The 21070-nt window shown below is 36.7% G+C and overlaps 6 protein-coding genes and 1 long non-coding RNA gene across 10 annotated transcripts; 4 read left to right on the top strand and 3 right to left on the bottom strand.

The window, feature by feature from the left end:
* The first annotated feature begins 1343 nt into the window (after positions 1-1343).
* On the top strand, positions 1344-2843 carry LOC408687 (putative tRNA (cytidine(32)/guanosine(34)-2'-O)-methyltransferase). The gene is made up of 5 exons (XM_392223.7): positions 1344-1549; positions 1623-1692; positions 1774-1973; positions 2041-2435; positions 2514-2843. The coding sequence occupies exons 1-5, from the start codon at positions 1429-1431 to the stop codon at positions 2838-2840; spliced, it is 1113 nt and encodes a 370-aa protein (XP_392223.2). The 5' UTR covers positions 1344-1428; the 3' UTR covers positions 2841-2843.
* A 247-nt stretch (positions 2844-3090) lies between these two features.
* On the top strand, positions 3091-5752 carry LOC100578213 (probable serine/threonine-protein kinase dyrk2). Its single transcript, XM_016910696.2, has 3 exons — positions 3091-3591; positions 4005-5132; positions 5219-5752. The coding sequence occupies exons 1-3, from the start codon at positions 3459-3461 to the stop codon at positions 5611-5613; spliced, it is 1656 nt and encodes a 551-aa protein (XP_016766185.2). The 5' UTR covers positions 3091-3458; the 3' UTR covers positions 5614-5752.
* Positions 3663-5526, bottom strand: LOC107964035. The gene is made up of 2 exons (XR_001702090.2): positions 5211-5526; positions 3663-4183 (listed from the first exon to the last, which is right to left on the bottom strand). It is a non-coding gene; the product is annotated as an uncharacterized LOC107964035 (long non-coding RNA).
* A 171-nt stretch (positions 5753-5923) lies between the features above and the next one.
* LOC725143 (probable U3 small nucleolar RNA-associated protein 11) lies at positions 5924-8374 on the top strand. Of its 2 annotated transcripts, XM_006568188.3 has the most exons (3): positions 5924-6126; positions 6208-7007; positions 7691-8374. In XM_006568188.3, exon 2 carries the CDS (start codon positions 6216-6218, stop codon positions 6975-6977), a length of 762 nt encoding a protein of 253 aa, XP_006568251.2. In that variant the 5' UTR covers positions 5924-6126; positions 6208-6215; the 3' UTR covers positions 6978-7007; positions 7691-8374. The 2 variants fall into 2 exon arrangements, with proteins under 2 accessions (XP_006568251.2, XP_001120245.2); XM_001120245.5 differs by lacking the exon at positions 7691-8374 and having other exon boundaries at positions 6208-7043.
* On the bottom strand, positions 7162-8206 carry LOC107966085. 2 transcript variants are annotated; one of them, XM_016918014.2, is made up of 4 exons: positions 8102-8206; positions 7885-8019; positions 7585-7762; positions 7162-7497 (listed from the first exon to the last, which is right to left on the bottom strand). In XM_016918014.2, the coding sequence occupies exons 1-4, from the start codon at positions 8181-8183 to the stop codon at positions 7185-7187; spliced, it is 708 nt and encodes a 235-aa protein (XP_016773503.1). In that variant the 5' UTR covers positions 8184-8206; the 3' UTR covers positions 7162-7184. The 2 variants fall into 2 exon arrangements, with proteins under 2 accessions (XP_016773503.1, XP_026302212.1); XM_026446427.1 differs by having other exon boundaries at positions 7162-7762.
* Positions 8375-9932: 1558 nt separating the features above from the next.
* On the bottom strand, positions 9933-15776 carry LOC100578144 (mitotic apparatus protein p62). The gene is made up of 9 exons (XM_001121344.5): positions 15543-15776; positions 14428-14516; positions 13881-14060; positions 13613-13702; positions 13016-13184; positions 11397-12937; positions 11056-11290; positions 10664-10939; positions 9933-10553 (listed from the first exon to the last, which is right to left on the bottom strand). Exons 2-6 carry the CDS (start codon positions 14501-14503, stop codon positions 11857-11859), a joined length of 1596 nt encoding a protein of 531 aa, XP_001121344.2. The 5' UTR covers positions 14504-14516; positions 15543-15776; the 3' UTR covers positions 9933-10553; positions 10664-10939; positions 11056-11290; positions 11397-11856.
* Positions 15777-17703: 1927 nt separating this feature from the next.
* LOC100578072 lies at positions 17704-20771 on the top strand. 2 transcript variants are annotated; one of them, XM_006568187.3, is made up of 4 exons: positions 17704-18162; positions 18962-19162; positions 19244-19448; positions 19570-20771. In XM_006568187.3, the coding sequence occupies exons 1-4, from the start codon at positions 18090-18092 to the stop codon at positions 20081-20083; spliced, it is 993 nt and encodes a 330-aa protein (XP_006568250.1). In that variant the 5' UTR covers positions 17704-18089; the 3' UTR covers positions 20084-20771. The 2 variants fall into 2 exon arrangements, with proteins under 2 accessions (XP_006568250.1, XP_003251197.1); XM_003251149.4 differs by having other exon boundaries at positions 17718-18162; positions 18935-19162.
* Positions 20772-21070: the final 299 nt, after the last annotated feature.

Raw genomic sequence — 21070 nt, forward strand, 5'->3', positions numbered from 1 at the left:
GGTTGGAACACGTATTGCGTACACGCAATCGTTATTAATTATATATATATATATATATGTATGTATATAGCAAAATCAAAAATTGGAAAAAAATGGAGTTCATATCTCATTTAAAATCCATGGGTTGTAGACTCGTTAAAAACCTCGTTACAAGAATGTGCGAATATACAGGAAACACCGATTGTAGTATTGATGCAATCTTCTCTATTGTATCTGCATCTTATCGGGCCAAAAAATGTGCATAGTAACGATAACTCCTTACCTTTTTTTTTACGCATACATTTTTCCCCCTTATCGTATAGATTTTTCGCTGATACGGTGCGTAATACGACGAGTAACGAAAAACAAACGATCAATTCACTGGTTGACGCATGAAAATAATCGCCGCCATTGAGCTATCACAAAAATTCGAAAAGGCCATCTGCAGAAAATAGATTTTGCAACGCAAATTAAAGCAAATTTTAAGTGAAGGTGTATACGTTTAATTCGCCTGCGAAGAATTAAATATAAAATTATCCAAGTCTCGTGGGAATATGCAAATACACAATTATGTAAGAATAGCATTAGTCGACTTACATTTCAAGTAAATACCAGATTCATACATTAACATGCGAAAATTCTTTGATAATCGTTTGATGTGATTTTATATATATATATATATTTAAAAAAAAAACGTGAAATTATTCCTCTTTTATAAAAAGAAAATGATTAATGAATTAAACATTTCTAATAGTGGTAATTATACGTATCATTTTTATTATGGAAACAGAAATTCCTTTTGGAATTGGAAAATTAATGTAATTATTATTGAAAAGATTTACAATACTATTTTAAAATATTTCTTATAACGTGTCATTATTGCGGATAATAATGATTGGAAATAATAATGATTGTTTTTCATCGTGGCTATTTTTTTCTATTTGATTGGAAATCGTATAATTGGTTCCAATGAACGGATGCACAAAAGTTATAATTGGAAAAATCTATAAATCTTCGATACGTAATGTTTTTATTCTATTTCAATTACTTCATTTGTCGAAATTTCGTTACGCTTTATAGAAACTGTAATAATATTTGTGAAAATATTTTTCTTTGATGACGTGATAAGAATAAAAGAAAAATATTTAAACGGTAAACACAAAATTGGTTTCATATTTATCAACATTTACTTTTCGTCATAGTTCAAAATATGATTCTTTATCTAAAAAAATCTTATAAAATACATATTTGTATTTGTACGATAATAAACATTAACTAAACAGTGTTGAATTTGGCGGTTATTCTATTAGTGATACCAACTGCTTTGTAACTCTAAAATATAGTTACAAAATAGTTTCTAGAATATCATGTTTATCAACATGACTAGTGACTAAAGCTAACCAAAACGTATAACAACAATAAACAACAAGCATTGTACATTAGTCAATAATGGGAAAAACATCAAAAGATAAACGAGATATATATTATCGACGAGCAAAAGAAGAAGGATGGAGAGCAAGGAGTGCTTTTAAATTGCTTCAAATAGATAACGAATGTCATATTTTAGATGGTTCGTATACATATGTAATAACTTCTATATTGTGGAAATAAAATACAATGCTCTATTTTATGCTTTTAAAAAGGAGTAAACAAAGCTGTGGATTTGTGCGCTGCACCCGGGAGCTGGAGTCAAGTTTTATCACGAAGATTAAAGTATGTTTTAATTTATTTGCAAATTCAAATAGAAAACTTTTTTGTATTTAAATAATAAATATATCTTTTTCTCATGGACAGTGAGAATTATAAAAAAGCTTTGGAAACAGGAAATGCAATACCTCCAAAAATAGTTGCAGTTGATTTACAAGCTATGGCACCATTGGAAGGAGTGATTCAAATTCAAGGAGACATTACGAATATTGATACTGCAAAACAAATTATCTCTCATTTTGATAATGAACAAGCTGATTTAGTAGTTTGCGATGGAGCACCTGATGGTAAATTTAAATTAGTAATATTTTTATTCGTAAACATTAATAATATTTAATAATTGATTATTTACAGTGACAGGTTTACATGATATGGATATTTATATCCAATCTCAGTTATTATTAGCAGCTCTGAATATTACTACTCACATATTAAAGCAAGGAGGCACATTTGTTGCAAAAATATTTAGAGCTAAAGATGTGACTTTGCTCTATGCTCAACTAAAAATATTTTTCCCCTATGTCTATTGTACGAAACCTAGCAGTTCTCGTAACTCTAGTATTGAAGCATTTGTAGTTTGTAAAGATTATTCACCACCAGAAGGTTATAAACCTCATATGATGAATCCTCTTTTAACACATAAACCATGTGATTTTAATGACCTTACAGGAATTAATAGAGTTATTGTTCCATTTGTTGTTTGTGGTGATCTTAGTCAGCCTGATTCTGATACGTGTTATCCATTGGATGTAAGTTATATATTCGTTTTTACCACGTGAAATTAATAAAATGTTATTTATTCTATTATTTTTTTTCATTTATTTCAGTTTGAAGGAAAAACATATACTTATCACGAACCGGTCCAAACACCGATTTCACCACCTTACAAAGAAGCACTCAGTTTGATGGAAGATAGAGATACCGATTTCAGAAGATTCGATGTTAATGTAGTTGTAGATAATTTAAGTTCATTGACTATTGAGGACTTTAAAAAACAAGCGAAGCAAAAACATAAAGAGATAAATGAAACTAAAAGGATCGAATTGCAAGATAATAAAAAAGATGATAGCGAGGAAGATATATTGGGACTTGACAAGTTAATGCCCACCGAATTATTTGATGAATCTGAAAATAAAAATAATGATAATATGTAAAAATGTTATGATTTTATATTATACATATAATTTGAGTTATAAATGTTTTTAATATATTAATAATAACTTATAAATATGCATATATCTTTGATTTTCTAAAAATTATTTTTATTTTATATCCTTATAATCCTTAGAATATCAATCAATATTTAAGAAATGAAATTCAAATGATTTATTTATTAACAAATTTTTATTTTTCCGTTAATAATATTAATATCAACTAAATTAACTATTCTTTTATATATGTGTATATAATATATATATATATGCAATATTTCAAACAAATGTCACGTGGCCACAAACAATTTTTTTCTATTTATTCTCGATATTGTAATGAGTATGATGTACGATTATATGATAATAAACATTACTGCGTTACAGTTGCGACCTCATCTAATTATGATTCTGACTGAGGTATCTATCTATAAGCTTTTCTAGTTATATTTCTGGATATTTCAAGCGGAAAATGTACAATCTTTATTTGTTATTACAAAATTTCATATCTAACAGATAAGCCGAATTTGTTACGTGTGCAAAAAACTATTTTGCTGCGCGCAATGCCGTGAACGTCATGAGGAGAAGAAACATACAAAACGTTACCCGAACTGTCCATTCTGCATGAATCAGAAACTTCCGTTAAAATTCTTCGAGGATAAGGCACTTCTCTGTCATATAGTAATAACACATCTACCTCTTCATTGTTGCTTGTGTGGTGAAATTTTCAAGCAGAGTAAGGATTTCGAGTCGTTCGGTAATTATTTTTATTTTTATTTAAGAGAAGTATTAATAATTAAATAGATGAAGAGTTTCTTTTTTTTTTCTTTTTTTTTAATATAAATGGATAAATGTAGAATAAATATAGAGCGAATAATTATTAATCGAGAGAAAGATATCTAATGTTTAAAGATTTAGAACGTCTCTCGACAATGAGAGAATGATTCTAAGAATCCATATAGATTTATGATGGCACAGTACCTGAAGATTTATTTATCTCCAGTAAAAATGTGTGCCATGTGTATGATCTTTTAAGAATGCGGAATGAGTTTAAATGCGAGTAATAATCCTGTATGAACATTGATGGATGTACATGAATAATTCTATATGTCGTGAGTCGTTAACAACACTTTGTTCATCCATTGATTTTATACGTAATATTTTCTAAAGGTCCTTGCAAATGGTGGAAATCTCAGCGTCATCATTCGCTAATATCTGCAGACCAGAAATCCATACTTGGTACACCACCTTTAACTTCAGAAGAATCGGGATCGCCTTTGTTCAATGACAATTGTGGTCCATTGACTTCTCCACCAGAATTCCATAGAAATACCAGCACGCCTATGATCCTAGGACAAAAAGCAAGTTTCGATTTTAAAACGCCCAACGTTCCAAACTTCTCTTTGAAAACACTAGTAACTAATTCTGCATCGTCAAAAAACGGTGAAATTCGTAGCGATTTGCAAGAAAATAATTCGAAGTGTGACAATTCGAGTAATTACGTGACCCTTCCTTCTACCACCACTCACGAGGAAACTCCTTTCCGTTCCGTGTCATCAAAAGACGAAAGTAAAGAGGAATTTCCCCATAATAAATCTAAAAACTTGGATAATATGAAAGATAATATCAATCCGACTGAATGTTCCAATAATTGCGAATTAGAAGATATGGAATTGACTAATATTGAAAATGAAATATTACCAGATTCTCAAAGTATGGATAAATATCAAGGGGAGAAACGATCAGATTCTACAAAGAAAGTTCGATTTTCTGATCAATATGAAAATCCATCGGAGCCTAATTCGACAACGGAAAACGAAGAATACTTCGAAGCATGTGAGACGTTGTCGGAGATGAAGGAATCTTTGGAGAAACACAAATCACAGATCAAAATTTACGAGGATAATGCGAAGAATATAGAGAAAGAAAATCGTAGTCCGAGCAGAGCGGATGTAATCGATAATAATGAACAAGCATCCAGTTCCTCGCGAATAGTAATGATGGTAGTAGTAGAAAATAATTCTAATGTTTCAACTTCTGATATAATTGATTCTAGTTTAAAAAAACTGAAATGTATGACAAGTTTTACAACCAACAAGCAAAATTCTTCTAGTTGCAATTCAATAACATCTATAGATAGTTATTATAGTGTTTCTAATTCACCGTTAAGTGAATCAAGTAACTCATCTCAAAAAGATTCGAATATTTCGTCAAATAGCAATTCTGATAGCAGTAATTCTGGTGGAATTTTATCTGTAGTTACTAATGCAGTAAAAAATGTCATGAAAAACTTTTCCAGTATGTACTTAACCATATTATTTAAGTATATTTAAAACTATTTCAAATTAAAGTTATTATCATTCCATTTTTTTTTACCATTGCAGCTATGGCTTCTTCCAAGACTGTTCCAAGTGAAATCTCTAAAAATGAAGACAATCCAACATCCTCCACTTCAGATACCTTTGATTTCTTGTCAAATTTTGCATCGTCCTTGTCTCAAAGACCAGGAAAACGATCAAGGGAAGCTATAGAAAGTTCACCCACGAAAAAATCAACAGAATTTGTTATTCCTCAGATTGAAATAAGAAGTCCTATCGCGAAACGACAATGTGGGTGGTATAAAATTAAAGCACGTGAACCGATTGCAAGAATGAAAAATAATAGACCTCCTCGAAGAGTGTCATCAGAAACTCAAGTTTTTCATCAAGGTTCATTGTCGGTTGGCAATACTGTTTTGCCGCTTCCCGATAGAGCACATCAATCTACGCAAACTGAATAATATATTAATAATAATAATTTGAATTTTAACGATTGATCTTGAAACATCATATTTTATTATTAGAAAACGAAATATTTTATTATATTGAATTATTAAATTATAAATTTATATTTTTGCATAAATAATATTGTTAAAATAATATCTATGAAAATATTTTTTATTTTAATTATATATCATTTCATTATTATTATAGATTATTTTTAATTTGAGATATTTTAAAAATTAAATGTTTTAAAAATTATAAAATTTAACTATCTCTTAATAAATCAAATAAATTAAATGATTTGAATTTTTCAGTTCCTGTGGCGCTGTATTACAATCATATCGATCGTATATATCGAATTGACGGTTGAGGTTATGTTGTGTTAATATTAAAATGTTCACTTTATAACTATAACATAATTTTATTTTAAAAAATATTATTATTATTATTATTAATTTAATCGTGCAGTGTATTTAAGTATATTATTGCTCAATTAAAATTATATTATCATTAAAACTTAATATATATTCGTAAATATATTTTTTTTGGTTAATAAAAAGTGGAATTTTGTTTCGATTTATTTAAGTATTTAATTCTTTTAATTCTTTTAGTTGGAACAATGTCTTCGTGGAAAAAAGCAGCGAAAGCTACGCAAAAGACTCATCGTGAAAGACATCAACCAGAAAATCGTAAGCATTTAGGTCTTTTGGAGAAAAAGAAAGATTATGTTGCTAGGGCTAAAGATTATCAAGAGAAACAAAAAACATTGAAACTTTTGCGTAAACGTGCTCTTAATAAAAATCCAGATGAATTTTACTTTCACATGATCAATTCTAAAATACATGGTGGGATTCATAAAGAGAAGCGAAAACATAAAGAGTATACACCAGAACAGATACACTTGATGGAAACACAAGATATTAGATATATTGCTTATAAGAGAAATCTAGAAGCAAAGAAAATAGATAGACTACAAAGTGAATTACACATGATAGATGCTGCAAATGAGACAAAGAACAAACATATCTTTTTTGTGGATGGTTCAAAGGAAATCAAAAACTTTGATATTGCTAAAAAACTGGATACACATCCAGCATTATTATCTAGACGCACAAACAGACCAAAATTAAGTAGATTAAAAGATATGAAATTACCAGAAATAGATGAGAATAGTTTGAAAAGGATTGAACGTAGTAAACACAAAGCTTATCAGGAATTACAAAAAAGAATAAATAGAGAAAAAGAGTTGACCATTATACAACAAAAATTGGAAATAGAAAGAGCACTGAAAGATAAAAAAGTTAACAAACCAAAATTAGTAAAAAAAGGATCAAAAGATTCCGCTCCTATTTACAAATGGACATATGAGAGGAAACGATAACTATTATTCTATTAAGATATGATCTTAATGGTAAAGTTAAATAAATATATTTTATAAATTTTTTAATTTGCTTTGTTTAATTATAATTAACATTTTAATTATAATACCATAAGACCAGTCTTCCTTATCAAAAGCAATTTTTACGTTTAAACTAATTATTGATTAATTTTTATTTAGAATGATAGACTATTTGATCTATTATAATAATTATTTATCGATATCCACGACCGTTGTTGATTCATTTCCCGGTACTGTTATCACCTCTACATCTCGTGGTGTAGTACGTTCTGTATTTTTTATCGTCGTTATCATCGTCGTAGTAGTTATTTTACTAGTGGTCATTGCTGATGTCATTCCAGCGCTCATCGTCGTAGACATTCCTGCAGTTTTAACCGTTGTTGACATTGTTCCATTACTTGGTATTGTAGGCAACTCTGTTGATATGGCGACGCAGTCATAATTTAATTGCCATAATCGTTTCTTAGAGAAAATATCCATTCGAAGACAAGCAGTGATCGATCTTCGATTCAAATTTAAAAAAACATTTATAATAAAAATAAAAATATATGACTCGGTTATAAAAGAATTACACTTAAGTATGCCATACCTGGGAAATTTATTGAGTTCCAATACATTTATGCATGCAGATGAGAAGTAACATCCTGGTATATTAGTGCAAAACTTTAATGATTTATAATCTGTGATTGTTCTAGCTCTTAATATGTCGGAATTCAACGTAATATCAATATTCAATCCATTTCTTTGATATATAAAATTAACGCAAACTGTATAAAGTAAAAAAAGGATTAGAGAAATAGATTAAAAGGATAACTTGAAAATAATTGGATTTAAATGAACAAAGAAACGTATCGAAATAATATTTAATAAAATTTGATTGAATACTTACGATTTTTTTCAACTTTGGTGTACAAAATAATAACATTTTGACAACAGGAACAAGAATAAGATGTTTCACAGATACAATATTTCTGATAAGTTTGAACCGTTCTATAAGGCAAGAATCCGTTAGATATAAGAGATCCTATAATAAATCAACACGTTTAAAAATTATGTGAAATTTAATTTTTATACTTATATGAAAGGAGAAACAAGAAATAACTAACTTTCTTTCGCAGCACTGCCCGTCCAATAAAAGAGTAATCGCAACCAGAATGAAATCAGGACACCACATACTCTATAATTCATTTTTAGTCTTTTCTCAATGGACTTTTTTTATTTTAATACATTTAATTCTATAACATAAATATGTTGCTTCTCTCAAAGTTATACTGACCAATATAAACGATTTGTGTTTTATTAAACAATGCTACCTGGGCACGGTGGTTGCTCCGCAGGATGTAATTATTGAGATATAATAGAAAAAAATAGCTTTTGAATACATCTCTTTATTTACCTATTTTTCCTAATAACACAATATCATTATTTTCAATAGTTTAGTACGATATTTTGAATACGATAATAAAATTATATTGAAAAACTTGACTCCGATAAAAAAATCTCTTACGTATTATTTTACAATCAAAACGTCGCATTAAATTCTTATCTATAAACTACTAAAATACAATAAATAATATTTGTTATCACGCAATATCAGTAGAAATATGTAATTGTACTATCAAGTCCTTCCACGCTCGTCACGAACAGAATCTTAGGTTTCCTCAGAAATCAAGTAAATCGTCGTCATCATCGTCGTCATCGTCGTAATCATAATCGTCCTCATCCTCATCATCGTCACCTGGCAAGAATTCTATTTGACCTAATCCACCTCCGTCCTCTGGCTTTACCAGTGCCAAACCGTTTGCACCGAATCTAATGCAATCTAAACCGACCTGAAAATATATGCATTATTCGCATAAAAGAGGAAAAGAGACATTTCCTTTTTCTACTTTGCACGTGGAATCTATCTTAAACGATATCTCACCTTAAATATCGTGGTGTCTCTAAACTTCCCCTCCATGTTCACACACGTATGAATATTCCTACCTTGGAAATAAATGTTATAAAATCGGACGCATGCTTTGATAAATTGAAATCGTGGCACTGGTACACATATTGGGCGAGGATTTTTCCCTGGAAACAGTTGCAAACGTAAGTAAATTTTTGAATGAAAGGAAAGTTTAATAAATAAATGATATAATTTATGAATGAAGCATACATACAAGATACGGTTCTCGTGTAAAAAACATTGTCATTCATAGAGATTTTTGCCGTGAAGCTAAATTCATCCGGATCGTATGTCACATCCACACACGCCTTCTGTTTCAAAGTGTCGAGTAAAATTCTGGAGCAACAAGCGCAAACACCTCCTCCGCATGTACAGGGACCTTGACTCGTGGCAGTCACCTGGCTGATCGCGTTCAAGGAAGAATTGGTCGCCTGTTTCAACAATTGTTGCAACCTCTTCAGGTTCCAATCTTTCTTCGTATTCGTCGGGTATTCGTCATTTTTCAAGGATGTTTCCGATTTTTTCTCCGAATCGATAATCTTTTTGTCGACCCGTTGAGAAGAGTTTCGAATGCAAAGAAGAACGAGGAACAACAACCAATAAGCGGTCCTCATCTCTCGGTAGGTAATACCTTCTTAAGTGTAGTACGGTCTTAATCACTAAGAGAGGACATCTCCTCGTATGATGTGTAAATCGTATTTCTTGTTGAACGTTCGACACTCGACTGGTCAGTTAACGGATATCTTACTTCGACCTCGTTTTATGGAGAAATTTAGGTTCGCTTGGTATTGGTCACATTTCATTTTCTACTGGATCTCCATAATAATCCGATTAAGGAAATAAAGCGAAAAAACATCGCCGCGCGCTGACGATTGCTAGGAGAAGATAGAAAACCGATAGTAGGTAGAAAATTTTCTACGTTTGGTATAAAAGCGTCATTTATTTATCGGCTATTTTTTTCGTTCGGAATATTAAAATAAATAACAATATATGGTAATATAGAAATTTTATTTGAATAATCTTATATTTGGAGTGATTCCTTAAATCGATCAATCAACAATCAATTGCTTTTATTTTATTATACAGACGAACAATTTGATAATTTTTTAGAAATCAAAAAGAAAAGAAATGAACGAGGGAGTCTAATTCGTCTAAATCTTCTATAGTATTTTTTTCTTTTTTCTATTTGATGGACGTTAATGAACATAATGAATTTTTATCTTACAAAGTTTTTATCTTATCTAAGTTTTTAACGCTAATTGTCTTTTGTGCTTTTTCGGGAATCAAATATGCTGATATATAATCGATACAATCCTCGAGATCATCTTTTAGATCCAAATCCTCTTCGTCGTAGGTGAATTCGATAACTTGTTGCTCTGTCTGATCAAATCGTTCAAGCTCCAGTGCGAAATTATCCAAATTAATTCCCTTTGTTTTAATGTTTATGCAATTGAATTTAATTTGTTTAGTTTTGAACAAAATTTTAATTTTTAAGTCGATGCAAAAATGCAGATTATGATTGGAAATAGAAATATCGTGTATTTTAATGCAAAATTTGATAAGATGGATTTTGCCAAATCCAATATTTATACAGAACTCGGGATTTTTTACTGTAACACATAAGATATTTCTTGTTTCAAAATTCGATTTAAAACAAATATATACGATATCCAGATATTTTTTAGAAAAAAAAAATAAAAAAAAAAATAAAAATACTTACAAGATATACTCTTGTGGAAGATCGATTTTTGCTTTAAGGTCAATTTTATAAAAATACCGATATTTTCAAGATCAAGACCTGCCGTGACACATACTGGACCCTTCAACCATAAAAACTTGATACCTATGCAACAACTGAAACTGTAATATTCATGAAAGCATTCCAGACGATATACGGTCGTAGAGATCGATCCATCTTTCTTTAAATCGATCAATTCTTCTTTCAATGGAATTCCAGTTTTTATATCGTAGAACGTCAGCAAATTTTCAATCATTTCTGCATAAATTTGATCATGAATACGATGTAAAATGAAACGAAACAATATCTTAAATTAGTTTAATTAGTATTTAATTGAAATAAATTTGTTGATCTTTATAAAAATAATTAATTACCTATCTGATCGATATCAAGGTAATTTTGTTGGGATACATTCGTGTACATGGCGGTACAAACAGTCTGTATCATTAAAAATTTCACGAGAATGTTGAACAATTTGAATAACATGATTTTAAGGAAGAGGGGAAAAAAAAAAAAAAAAATGTCCAACGATCAAAGACTAAAATTCAATTGAGATGATCATCAAACTTTCGATAGAAATTAATATTGGAAATGTAGCAAAAATGATTTCTGAAAAGATATAAACATAATTATAAGTTTATTTTCAATAATTTACTTACAAGTTCAATAAATTAATTAAATAAATATATATCGACTTATAATTAAAAAGTATTACATTATTTGCACAAATCTATATGGCTTATGTTATACACAATCCTCCTAACTGAGATAATAGATGATTCGTTTTATATTTTTATATGATATTTTATCATAATAGTTTATCAGATTTGATGAGATATCTTTTCAAGTTTATTTTTATGTCGTATACTTTTTTTACATCAGATAAAAAAATTTATCTTAATCGTTATTTGAATCATCTGTTTAATTCTTTGTACGCTTTATAGATAATATATATAATAAATAATATATTCGATAAAGAGGAGAAAAATGAAAGAAAAATGTCATCAGTCTCCATACACACTTCGTGTCATCAACGAGATTTCATTGATTTATAGCAAAACGTTCGACAAATGTTAAGTAATTAAACGTTGCTCAAAAAGTCAATAAATATTTTACAAGTTTTTCTTTTCTTTTTTTTTGTAAAAAATATCGTCGCACAATAATCTTTAATTATTCTACGACTCTACGACGAGAGTGGAATTTTCAATCATCGGAAATCTCATCTCTTTGCTCCGACGATTATTTCTCGAATGTCTGTTTCTAGCCAGAAGCCCGGTTAGGCCCAATCCATAATCCGAGTCATCATCGTCCGCTTCGGACGACTGATCCTGTTTCTTTCCTTTCTTCTTCCCATCTTCTTTATCGTCGTAAACCAACGCGCTGATCACCGCGTCCTCTTCCTCGTCATCGTCATCATCCAAATCTTCGATTTCAGCTTTCTCGTCCTCGTCCTCATCGTTCTTCTCGCCTTCCTCCTCTTCGCTGTTCTTCTCATCCTCGTCCTCGTCGTCGCTCAAAATCTCCTCATCCTCGTCGTCGTCGTCGTCATCATCGTCGTCCAAGCTATCTCCTAAGATATCATCGGCTTCGTCCTCCTCGCCGTCCTTCACCGGTTTCCTCAAAGGTTTCCTCTTCTTGTTCGCCTCGTTCTCGATCGCGTTGATGCTGGAACTCGTAACGCTCGGCTTCTTCGTACTCGTATCCGACACCGCGAATATCTTGGTCGGCGCCTTATCCGGCTTCGCTATCTTGTTCGAGGGCTCCGTCACGGTTGCCTCTTTAATCGTCGTGTCGGTGTCCACGGATCCGTCACCCGCTTCGTCAACGCTCTCTTCATCCGCGTTCGAGAATTCTTCCGAGTTGGTGCTCGCGACCACGTCACCTCCGACGTTGGGATTAACAGAAACAGGCGAAGCGGTGGGCTTGGTTAAAATGGGGATCGTGAATTGGAGGAGGGGCGCGGGGGTGGTTACTTTCGGCCTCTTGGTCGCTGTTTCGTCCTCGCCGGTAATGATGTCCAAAAGTGCCCCGAAACCGAGCACGTCCTCGTCCTCGTCCTCGTCCTCGTCCTCTTCCGCCGAGGAGGAATCTGGGACAGCGTTGGCCAACGGCGTGTCCTCCTCGGAGTCGTCGTCTTCCTCATCCTCGTCCGAGTCCAGGCCGAAGAAATCGTCGTCGTCGTCTTCCTCCGGGACCTCGGTCTCCACTACGGGAAGCGGCTCCGCTGGACGTAACTTGAGACCGTCCGGCCCAAATCTGTAAAAGGATATATCGCCATTTTGCAACTTCTACTTCTATTCTTCTTTCAGTAAATTGGAGGAATAATAATAATACCTGAAACAGCTGACGCGTAAACTAGCTTCGAGTTCGGTCGACGATTGTAACTCCAGTCCAAGGCAGGCTTTGAAGTGATTCTTGGCATCCCGTTTAATGGAATAAATTCTACCGCAGAATTTCGTAAATCCTCCTGGTAACGGGACGCAAACGGGTTTCGGATTTTTCCCTAAAAAATCAATACGAAACTTGTTATTCACATATTATTATCGTTTTTCGATTCTTTCGATTGATCGTGATTCAAATTCGATCGATGTTCATGCATTACGAATATATTTATTTAGTTGATTCGGTTCATATGGAACAAGTTCGGAGGAGAAATTTGATTTTTCGATATTCGAAGATATCTTCTCTAACGATACTAGGATATTGGGTGAAAGTCGAAACACGTGTCTTCGATTTATTCGATTTATTCTTCGAAGATCGAATAGTCGATCGAAAATTAATTAACATACTTTCGATCAATTTTCCAAAGCTTCCAAACAGAGAAAAAGAAAATCTAGAATATCCAATTTTGCAACGAATGTTACATTTTCGAAGAAAGAAAAAAAAAAAAAAGAAAGAAAGAAAAGAGTCGATGCAATGGTGTTTACTTACCATTCACGATGGTGCTGGTTAAGATGTTATCTCCGAAGCTAAGTTGCACGGCCAAATTGTCCCCTTGTATGTATTGCAGGGACGCGCATCCTGGAACGGAATGAAAGGATATTCCGTGAAACGATTGTTCCCGTTCGAGTCTTTTGGATGGACACACAGGGAGGATAAGTGTAACGTGACATCTATTCATCGTCTCGTTTCGTCGATTGTTATGCTTTCTAGTGGCCGCGTTCTATTACGTTCAATTAAATCACACAATGCTACCTACCTGGTCCTTGTAATTGCACCAAAGGTATGTGGAAGTCTCTGCAACAATTACATATGTTCTCGTTGCAGGTGCAATATCTGTTCACGTCGTCGGTCGCCTGTTTCAACGACAGCGTTGATATTCCAAGGTTATCCTCGCTCGCATTCCCGATTGATCTCTCCTCCGTTTTTCCATCGCGCTCTATATAATAATTATACCGATTATTATACCGTCCGAATATAGAGAAGAAAAATAGAGCCCATTTCCCGCTTATATAAGTTGCAATAAAAAACAGTTACGCCACGACGATTAACGATCGTTTTAATTTTTCAAAGTGAATTTTTTTCAAATCAAGTTTTATTATTCGGCTTTTAGAGAACGAGACGACTCGCTCCAAGTTTATCTCTCGTTAACTCCAATCCTTCAATCAAACGTTTCCTTTTCTGGCAACAAGGAAGCCAACAATTTTCCAGTGAAATTACGAGCCCATTAGAAGAATTGGCGTTAACGATCTTAAAAAAAAAAAAGAAGAAGAAGAAGAAGAGGAAGAATCTTGGAAAATCATTACCGATCACCCTGCCATAAGCGGCGAACGCGACCAAAAGAAGAATCAGCAACAGTTCGACCACCATCGACAGCCGCATCTTCGTTTTCGTTCTGTAACGCACAACAGGATGCGATCTTTACTTTAGTTGTTCCTTCTGCGTGCATTTATATTCCAAATATCCCCTCATACGCGTGTCTATCGCATCGCATTGTTCGCGAAGCGAAACACGGACCGCGTACTTAACATTCTAACGCTTTCCCCCGTTTTACACCGTTGTTCTACCGTTTCAAAGGAAAGAATTTTTACATAACGAGCCGCATTGACATTCAACCAATCCCCACAACCAACTTGTCCTCTCCTATCCATCTTTCATTTCCACGAAACGTAGAAAAATACACCGTTTCCCGTCCGCGATTTATTCTTCTTCACTCCGCCTCGAAAGCGGTTAATCGGTTATGCATACAAAACCGTTTCACCCGCGAAATTCTCACCATCTCTCTCTCTCTCTCTCTCTCTCAACTCAACGATCGTTCACAAATTGACCCAGACAGGTAAGAGAGTTAACGGAACGCCTCTGTCGTGCAGAGTCGCGGAGGATCTTGATAACATCGAACGATAATCGACCACGTGCGTCGATTAATCGTTCGTCAAGGGGTTGTAGATGAGACGCGCGGCTGTCGATCCACGACATCGCCAATCATTTTCGAGCGGCGAAATAACGAGAAGCTTTTATTATCAGCTCTTGTTTCGGACGACGAGCGCTAACTACTTCTCGTTTCCGCGACCGGTTGACCTAAAATCACGGTCACGGCCAGAGACGGCTCTCCAGAGAGGAGTCTTCTTTACCGGTTCGAACAACGCGCTCCAGGAAGCACGCACGTGCATCGTCTTTATGCGGTTAACATGGTTGCGCGGCGAGGAAACGGTGATCGGGACGCGTAGGTATGTGCTCGTCCATCTGTTCTTCCTGATCCCATTCGCGATCAAGGATCCGTCATAAGTATAGACTATCTTCAAATCGAAACGAGATACGCGCGAGATATCGGAGGGAAGAGGATAAAAATTTCACGATCACCTCGCGAAAGAAGCACAAACGGCGAGAATATAAAATTGGAGGAACGAGATTTTACACTGACCTGTGCACTGTGATGGAGGCAGAAAGGAAGAAAGCAGAGGAAAATTTCTTGACGATCGATCGTTATCATTAATCGAGCGTGTCTCCCTCGCGTCGCACCCTCCGGCTCTTTTTTCCGACTCTTCGCCTTCGACGGAGTCCAATGTCTAACTGAAGATGCCGCCCAACTCCCCCCAAGGTTTCTTTAAAAGTCGGTCAAGCCACCACCACCTGCCTCTGACCGAGCTGCGATTATTAAGCATTCTCTAATACGCTCTAGGTAAATAAGAAGACGATTCCCCACCCAAGTTAAGGGATAGTTCTTCCAGCCCGACCTCCTCCAACCGCCCGAGCCCCCGCCGCGCCGCTCCAAAAAAACCAAGATCGAGAAGACGGAAGTGGCTTTCCACCTCGCCTTGAACCGATAAAGCCAGGGTCAAGTACGCTTCGACACCGTATCGACCTTCCTCCGTCCTCCGTCCAATCGATTCCATGACTCTGCGCCATCATTTCTGGATCGCGAAATCGGCAAGTTCTCTCGATCATCCGACCGAGATCGTGACGTTCAATTTTCCAACTTCCTCTTTCATTCGAGATGATTCGTTTGGGTGTTTCGAAGTCCTATCATCGGCCCCACTTCGAAGAAATTTCTATCGCCATAAAGTTACATGCGATCGCGAGTGTGATCGCCGGCAGTGCATCGACAATGAGGAAGCCGGAAATTGATTATTCGTTCAACGTGCAACTCCCTTTTACAATGGCCACGTTACAATGAAATCTTTTCACCGACCTTCAAACCGGTCGTTGATCTCTCTCTCTCTTTCTCTCTGTCTATATATACATAATTAGGACATATCGATTAATTTATTCACGTGCAAGTTTACGCGGAGAGAGAGATACGAGTTCTTCGAATATACATATTTTCGATCGAGGGGGAATATATACGAGGAGAGCCGCGTATATTTTTCTCAACTATCGCGAAACACGCGATGACAAACACTCGTCCATAGGATGTAATGTGTAATGGTCAGGCACGAGCGTGTTTTGACGTTGTTTCGGAGATGGGGCCTTTCTCCGGTTAGTGGGTCGAAGAAAGTAGTGGTCAGGAGTGGTTTACCTTGGTTAATACTTGCCCAACGAAGCGAGGGTACCACAATGGAATTCGTGGTGTCGGGATACCGGGGCAAGGTTGGATAATTATTGTCCTCGGACGAACACCACCGATTCTCGCCTCGGTGTATTTTAAGATAATGCGCGGCTGGTCCTTCTAAACGGGAGAGATGAACGACAAGGGGATGTGGGTCATCAAGGGAAACGAGTTTTTACGTAACGTCGCGGGATAATCCGCTCGAATCTGCCGGGCCCTTGCCTCGAGATCGGTAACCCAATTGGGAGCGGAGGGAAGGGGGAAGCCAATTCGTAAACAAAGAAAGAAATTCTTGTCCATCATTCCTTTCGAGTCGTTCGAGACGTAAAAAAAAAAAAAATAAATAACGATAAGGCAAATTATATAATACTTTCGAGATGCGTAGAGAAAAGATATTGCAATTGTCGCAAAGTAATAGAAGTTTGACGAAGTGTCGAAGCGGAACGGCGATGACTCGTTGTGGTCGTTGTGGTCGACCAAGCGTACGCTTTTCCTTCCCCTTTCGTTTAATGTCTTTTTTATTTATTAGATACACGATCGATCGGAGAAAGCCGGAAAACGTTGCTTGGACCGAATGAAAATACGCAACTAAGATAAAGATTGATCCGCGAGAAGACGTTTATTATGATCGTTCGTTGCGATCCAGGTTACAAGGGCACGGGTAGAAAAGACGTTATATCCAGATCTTCTTCCTCAAGTAAGAATTCGACCAAGATCTGTCAAAAAAGTCAAGATTCATCGAAACAACATGTCCATGAATTTCCATCTTTCGTTCTTCATTGAATATAATCGACAAGATATAATCCCCTCTCCCTCGTAAACTGCGCGATAAAAAAATGCAAAAGACAAAAAAAAGAAGAAGAAGAAGAAGAAAAAAGATTGCCTTTGCATCATTGCGTGATCTAAACGGTATATCGTGGCTATTGGAAAAGAAGAGCACCGACTTTTTGTCGGGCCCCCCCCCCCCCCTCCTCTTCCTCCGATGGCCGGAGCAGAGGATCGGTAGATAGGACAGTCGCATAAGTTCTCCTGGTACCAGGTTGCCAAACGAGGTCACCCGGTCACCCAGATGAGGTTCTTTGCCCGTTGTTACCTCCGCACCTCGGCCAATGGCGTGGCACCTCATCGTCGCCGTGGCCAATCCTGTCGCCAGTTTTCGTGCCGACCGCCAGCCGATCACCGATCCAAGACCCGCGCCCGGCTTTGTGCCCAGATTTAAGCTTCTTCCTTGCTGGGCAGGATCTCCTCTTCGTGACGCGCGTGAATCCTTTTCCACGGAGTTTCTTCTTTCGAAACTTTTTCGCCCTCCCGCGCGAATTCTCGAACGAACCGTGTATTATCACATCGTGAGCGACAATCGCGAGGCAGCTCGAGGAGTCGGAGTGATCTGCATCGGAAGAGAAACCATCGGGGAAAACCGTGATGGCCGTCAGGTTCACGATCCTGGTGCTCTTGACCACCGTCGTCGTCGTCGTGTCTTCCGCCGGACTGCTCGGTGAGCACGCACTCTCAATCGTGTCTCTCCATTTTTCTTTCCTTTTTTTCTCTCTTTTCTTCTTTCTCTATCCGAACAGATGCCAGGGAGGAAAGGAAACGTCGTCGGATATTCGTGGACCGACCGTGTTCGTTCGATTCGTGACGCGATGGAATAAACAAAGTTTCAACGTGTCGCATATCAATCGAGGCCCTGTTCCGCTCGATATCCCTTTCGGGGATGAACGTTTTTTTTTTCGAACGTGATGTCGCGTACGTGTCTCGTGATCTTAATTAGCACGTACGTATAAACAACCGTTCGAATAATTTTTCAAAGTTTAACGAACGAGTTGCAGAGACTCGTAAGTGGTTATTGCATATACGCGTATACACGCACGTACATTCATACACGTACGACACACACTTGTCCCAGTAACGCGAGAAAGTTGGCGGATAGGCATCTTTTCGGCCCATCAACGCGGCACACTTAAAAACGGTACGCGTATTTTGTTTACCGTTTCGAGAGAAGAACGGGCGAGTATTTTCGACACGGAGAGGAATGGAAGGTGGCGGAGTGGAAGTCGAAAACGGTGTCAAACAAGCGTGTTGGAGAGAAAACGGCGGAGAGGGAAACGTCTCGGGCGTCGAACCTATCCTGCCGATGGAATTCGCGAACGATATATATATATATATTTCTCACCTCACGATTTTCGTTTCGACGATTTTCGTTTCGTCCCAATTTCTCTTCTACGATACCAATCCCTTTTTACATTATATTTTTCCAACGTCAACAGAGACGTTGCTCTCCTGGGATTTTCCAGACGCCGTGGGCAGATCGACCAATCCCCAGTCGCAATGCCTCTGCCAAACGTCCAATTGCTTGTGCTGCATCGATCTGAATCTGACCGCGACCTTCGACCTGGGTGGGCCGGCGTGCATCAACGTCAGGCAAAAGGAGCAGAACGTCTCGTTGAACCTGAGCTACGGCGACAATCCCGTGCACAACGCCACGATCAAGATCGGTGAGACAGATTTCGTTCGTTTCCCAACTCTACTCGTCCAATCCAGTCTTGATTGACATTAAACATTAATTCCGCATACAGTGGACGCGGCCAATAGATCGACCTGCATGAACCTTCTCTCAGACTTGGCGCAGATATGCGCGAAATTTACGTGGATCAAGCAGACGGAAGCGGGCCACGACGGTTGTTTGGTGATCGAGCCGGCTCTGTTGGGGACACCGCAGGCCACTTACCAGATGGGATGCTTCAATTTCAATCAGGTGGTGCGCCAAATCGAGCCACCTCCGTGAGTACGATCCACGAAAATTTCTTCCATCGCGTACCAGCTATCTCGATCGAGTTAATTATCAATATACTCCCTCGTTTCCTTTTCATCGTGCACGCAATTACCCCGAATTTTCCCGCAGCTCCGTCGAGACGACGGAAGGTAGCGAGAGCGCGGAGGACGACGAAGACTCGTTGAACACGGAGGAATTCATAGCTGCCGTGTCGGCGAGCGCGGAGCAGGGCATAGCGCTGTTTTCCCAATGGCTGGGCCTCAATCTGAACCCGAAATTGAACGTGACGAGCGGGAAGAACGGGGGGCAACAGGAGGGGCAACGTTCCGTTCCAACGTCCACCACTTCGAGGTCCGCCCGAGCTCATTGGGATCAGGAGGAGAAGAACGACGAGCGGTTCAAGCAATTGTTGAGCGCTCAGGACAACGTGTTGAGGGGTTCGGCGACGATCGGCCAATCGAGCGGGGCCGAAACCACCTTCGTTTATTCCAGACCACCCGGCCTGTACTCGTCGGATAAGAGTTCGGAGGAGAGAAGGGTCGATCGAATGAAAATCGAGCCCCAACACCTGGCCGTGGTGCCGAAAGAGTCGAGGAGAGGCGGAAGGGCGTACAATATTCATCAGCACGTGAACGAGATATAAACTCGGTCGGTTCGTTTTCCATTTTCGCCTCGATCGATCGGATCGAGGGAGGGGAATTAATTAGAAAGTAGATATATTTATATATATTTATATATATAGGATTTATCTCACAAGAATAGATCGTATTCTCACGAGTTAAGGCGAGTTAAGGCGGAATTATTAACGTCCCCTATTTATTTTTCTTCGTGTTTTACCTTTCATTCTGCTTCTATTTAGTTCTAAATTCGACTAATCGACGGACATCGAGTCGAACGACTATGTCTGTGCCGGAATTAATCGGTGTTGGACATCGTTCGTTCTTTTCGAGGATGTTGATCCAATGTTCGATCAACTCCGTTTGAATGATCTCTCGTAATTGTGATTGCTTCTTCTTCTTCTATTTCTACTTCTTCTCTCTCTCTCTCTTTTTTGTAAAATTTATCTTATACCGTTGTTATTATTATTGGTATTCAATCGATATTCGAGACACACAAGAGGAATAAATGGAATAAATCTGAATAAATGGAACAAACTTGTACCCTTCGTGGCGAATAGACGGATATTATTTAGGGTATATTCTTTCGAAGAGAGTGCAATTATTTTCACGGAAAACGCACGTTTTCGTTCATTATATAATTATTGTTTATTTGTTTTTCGATCCCGTATAGCAAATAGAAAATACAGTAATAATCTTCGTGTAATTTAAATACGATAACATCGAATTATAACACATTTATGATGAAACACGTATCATCGAGCGATAAGCGATTTATTTCTTTTCTTCTTCTTTTTCTTCGTAAAAAAAAAAAAAAAAAAAAAAAAAAAAAAAAAAAAAATAACGTAACATATAATACACGTACAATACAAGTATATATATATATATATATAAATAAATATTCGTGTTGCACAGTTGATGGATCACCGATTGATCGTAGAAAGATCACAAATATCGAACAGAATGAATTCGAACGATCGATACAATCTTTCACTGTAGAACATAGATAATAG

The sequence above is a fragment of the Apis mellifera genome, linkage group LG2 (genome assembly GCF_003254395.2).
Source record: "Apis mellifera strain DH4 linkage group LG2, Amel_HAv3.1, whole genome shotgun sequence".
NCBI classification, from domain to species: domain Eukaryota; kingdom Metazoa; phylum Arthropoda; class Insecta; order Hymenoptera; family Apidae; genus Apis; species Apis mellifera.

Bases quoted from the DNA above. Each gene is read 5' to 3' on its own strand.
- LOC408687 (XM_392223.7), top strand. From the start codon at position 1,429: ATGGGAAAAACATCAAAAGATAAACGAGATATATATTATCGACGAGCA. The intron at 1,693-1,773 runs GTATGTTTTAAT...TCTCATGGACAG, and splicing joins GTTTTATCACGAAGATTAAA to TGAGAATTATAAAAAAGCTT. The intron at 2,436-2,513 runs GTAAGTTATATA...CATTTATTTCAG, and splicing joins ATACGTGTTATCCATTGGAT to TTTGAAGGAAAAACATATAC.
- LOC100578213 (XM_016910696.2), top strand. From the start codon at position 3,459: ATGAATCAGAAACTTCCGTTAAAATTCTTCGAGGATAAGGCACTTCTC. The intron at 3,592-4,004 runs GTAATTATTTTT...TATTTTCTAAAG, and splicing joins TAAGGATTTCGAGTCGTTCG to GTCCTTGCAAATGGTGGAAA. The intron at 5,133-5,218 runs GTATGTACTTAA...TTACCATTGCAG, and splicing joins TGTCATGAAAAACTTTTCCA to CTATGGCTTCTTCCAAGACT.
- LOC725143 (XM_006568188.3), top strand. From the start codon at position 6,216: ATGTCTTCGTGGAAAAAAGCAGCGAAAGCTACGCAAAAGACTCATCGT.
- LOC107966085 (XM_026446427.1), bottom strand. From the start codon at position 8,183: ATGAATTATAGAGTATGTGGTGTCCTGATTTCATTCTGGTTGCGATTA. The intron at 8,020-8,101 runs GTTAGTTATTTC...GATTTATTATAG, and splicing joins GGGCAGTGCTGCGAAAGAAA to GATCTCTTATATCTAACGGA. The intron at 7,763-7,884 runs GTAAGTATTCAA...TACTTTATACAG, and splicing joins CACCAAAGTTGAAAAAAATC to TTTGCGTTAATTTTATATAT.
- LOC100578144 (XM_001121344.5), bottom strand. From the start codon at position 14,503: ATGCGGCTGTCGATGGTGGTCGAACTGTTGCTGATTCTTCTTTTGGTC. The intron at 13,185-13,612 runs GTAAGTAAACAC...TTGATTTTTTAG, and splicing joins AACCAGCACCATCGTGAATG to GGAAAAATCCGAAACCCGTT. The intron at 12,938-13,015 runs GTATTATTATTA...ATCCTTTTACAG, and splicing joins TTACGCGTCAGCTGTTTCAG to ATTTGGGCCGGACGGTCTCA.
- LOC100578072 (XM_003251149.4), top strand. From the start codon at position 18,090: ATGGCCGTCAGGTTCACGATCCTGGTGCTCTTGACCACCGTCGTCGTC. The intron at 18,163-18,934 runs GTGAGCACGCAC...CAACGTCAACAG, and splicing joins GTCTTCCGCCGGACTGCTCG to AGACGTTGCTCTCCTGGGAT. The intron at 19,163-19,243 runs GTGAGACAGATT...TTCCGCATACAG, and splicing joins CAACGCCACGATCAAGATCG to TGGACGCGGCCAATAGATCG.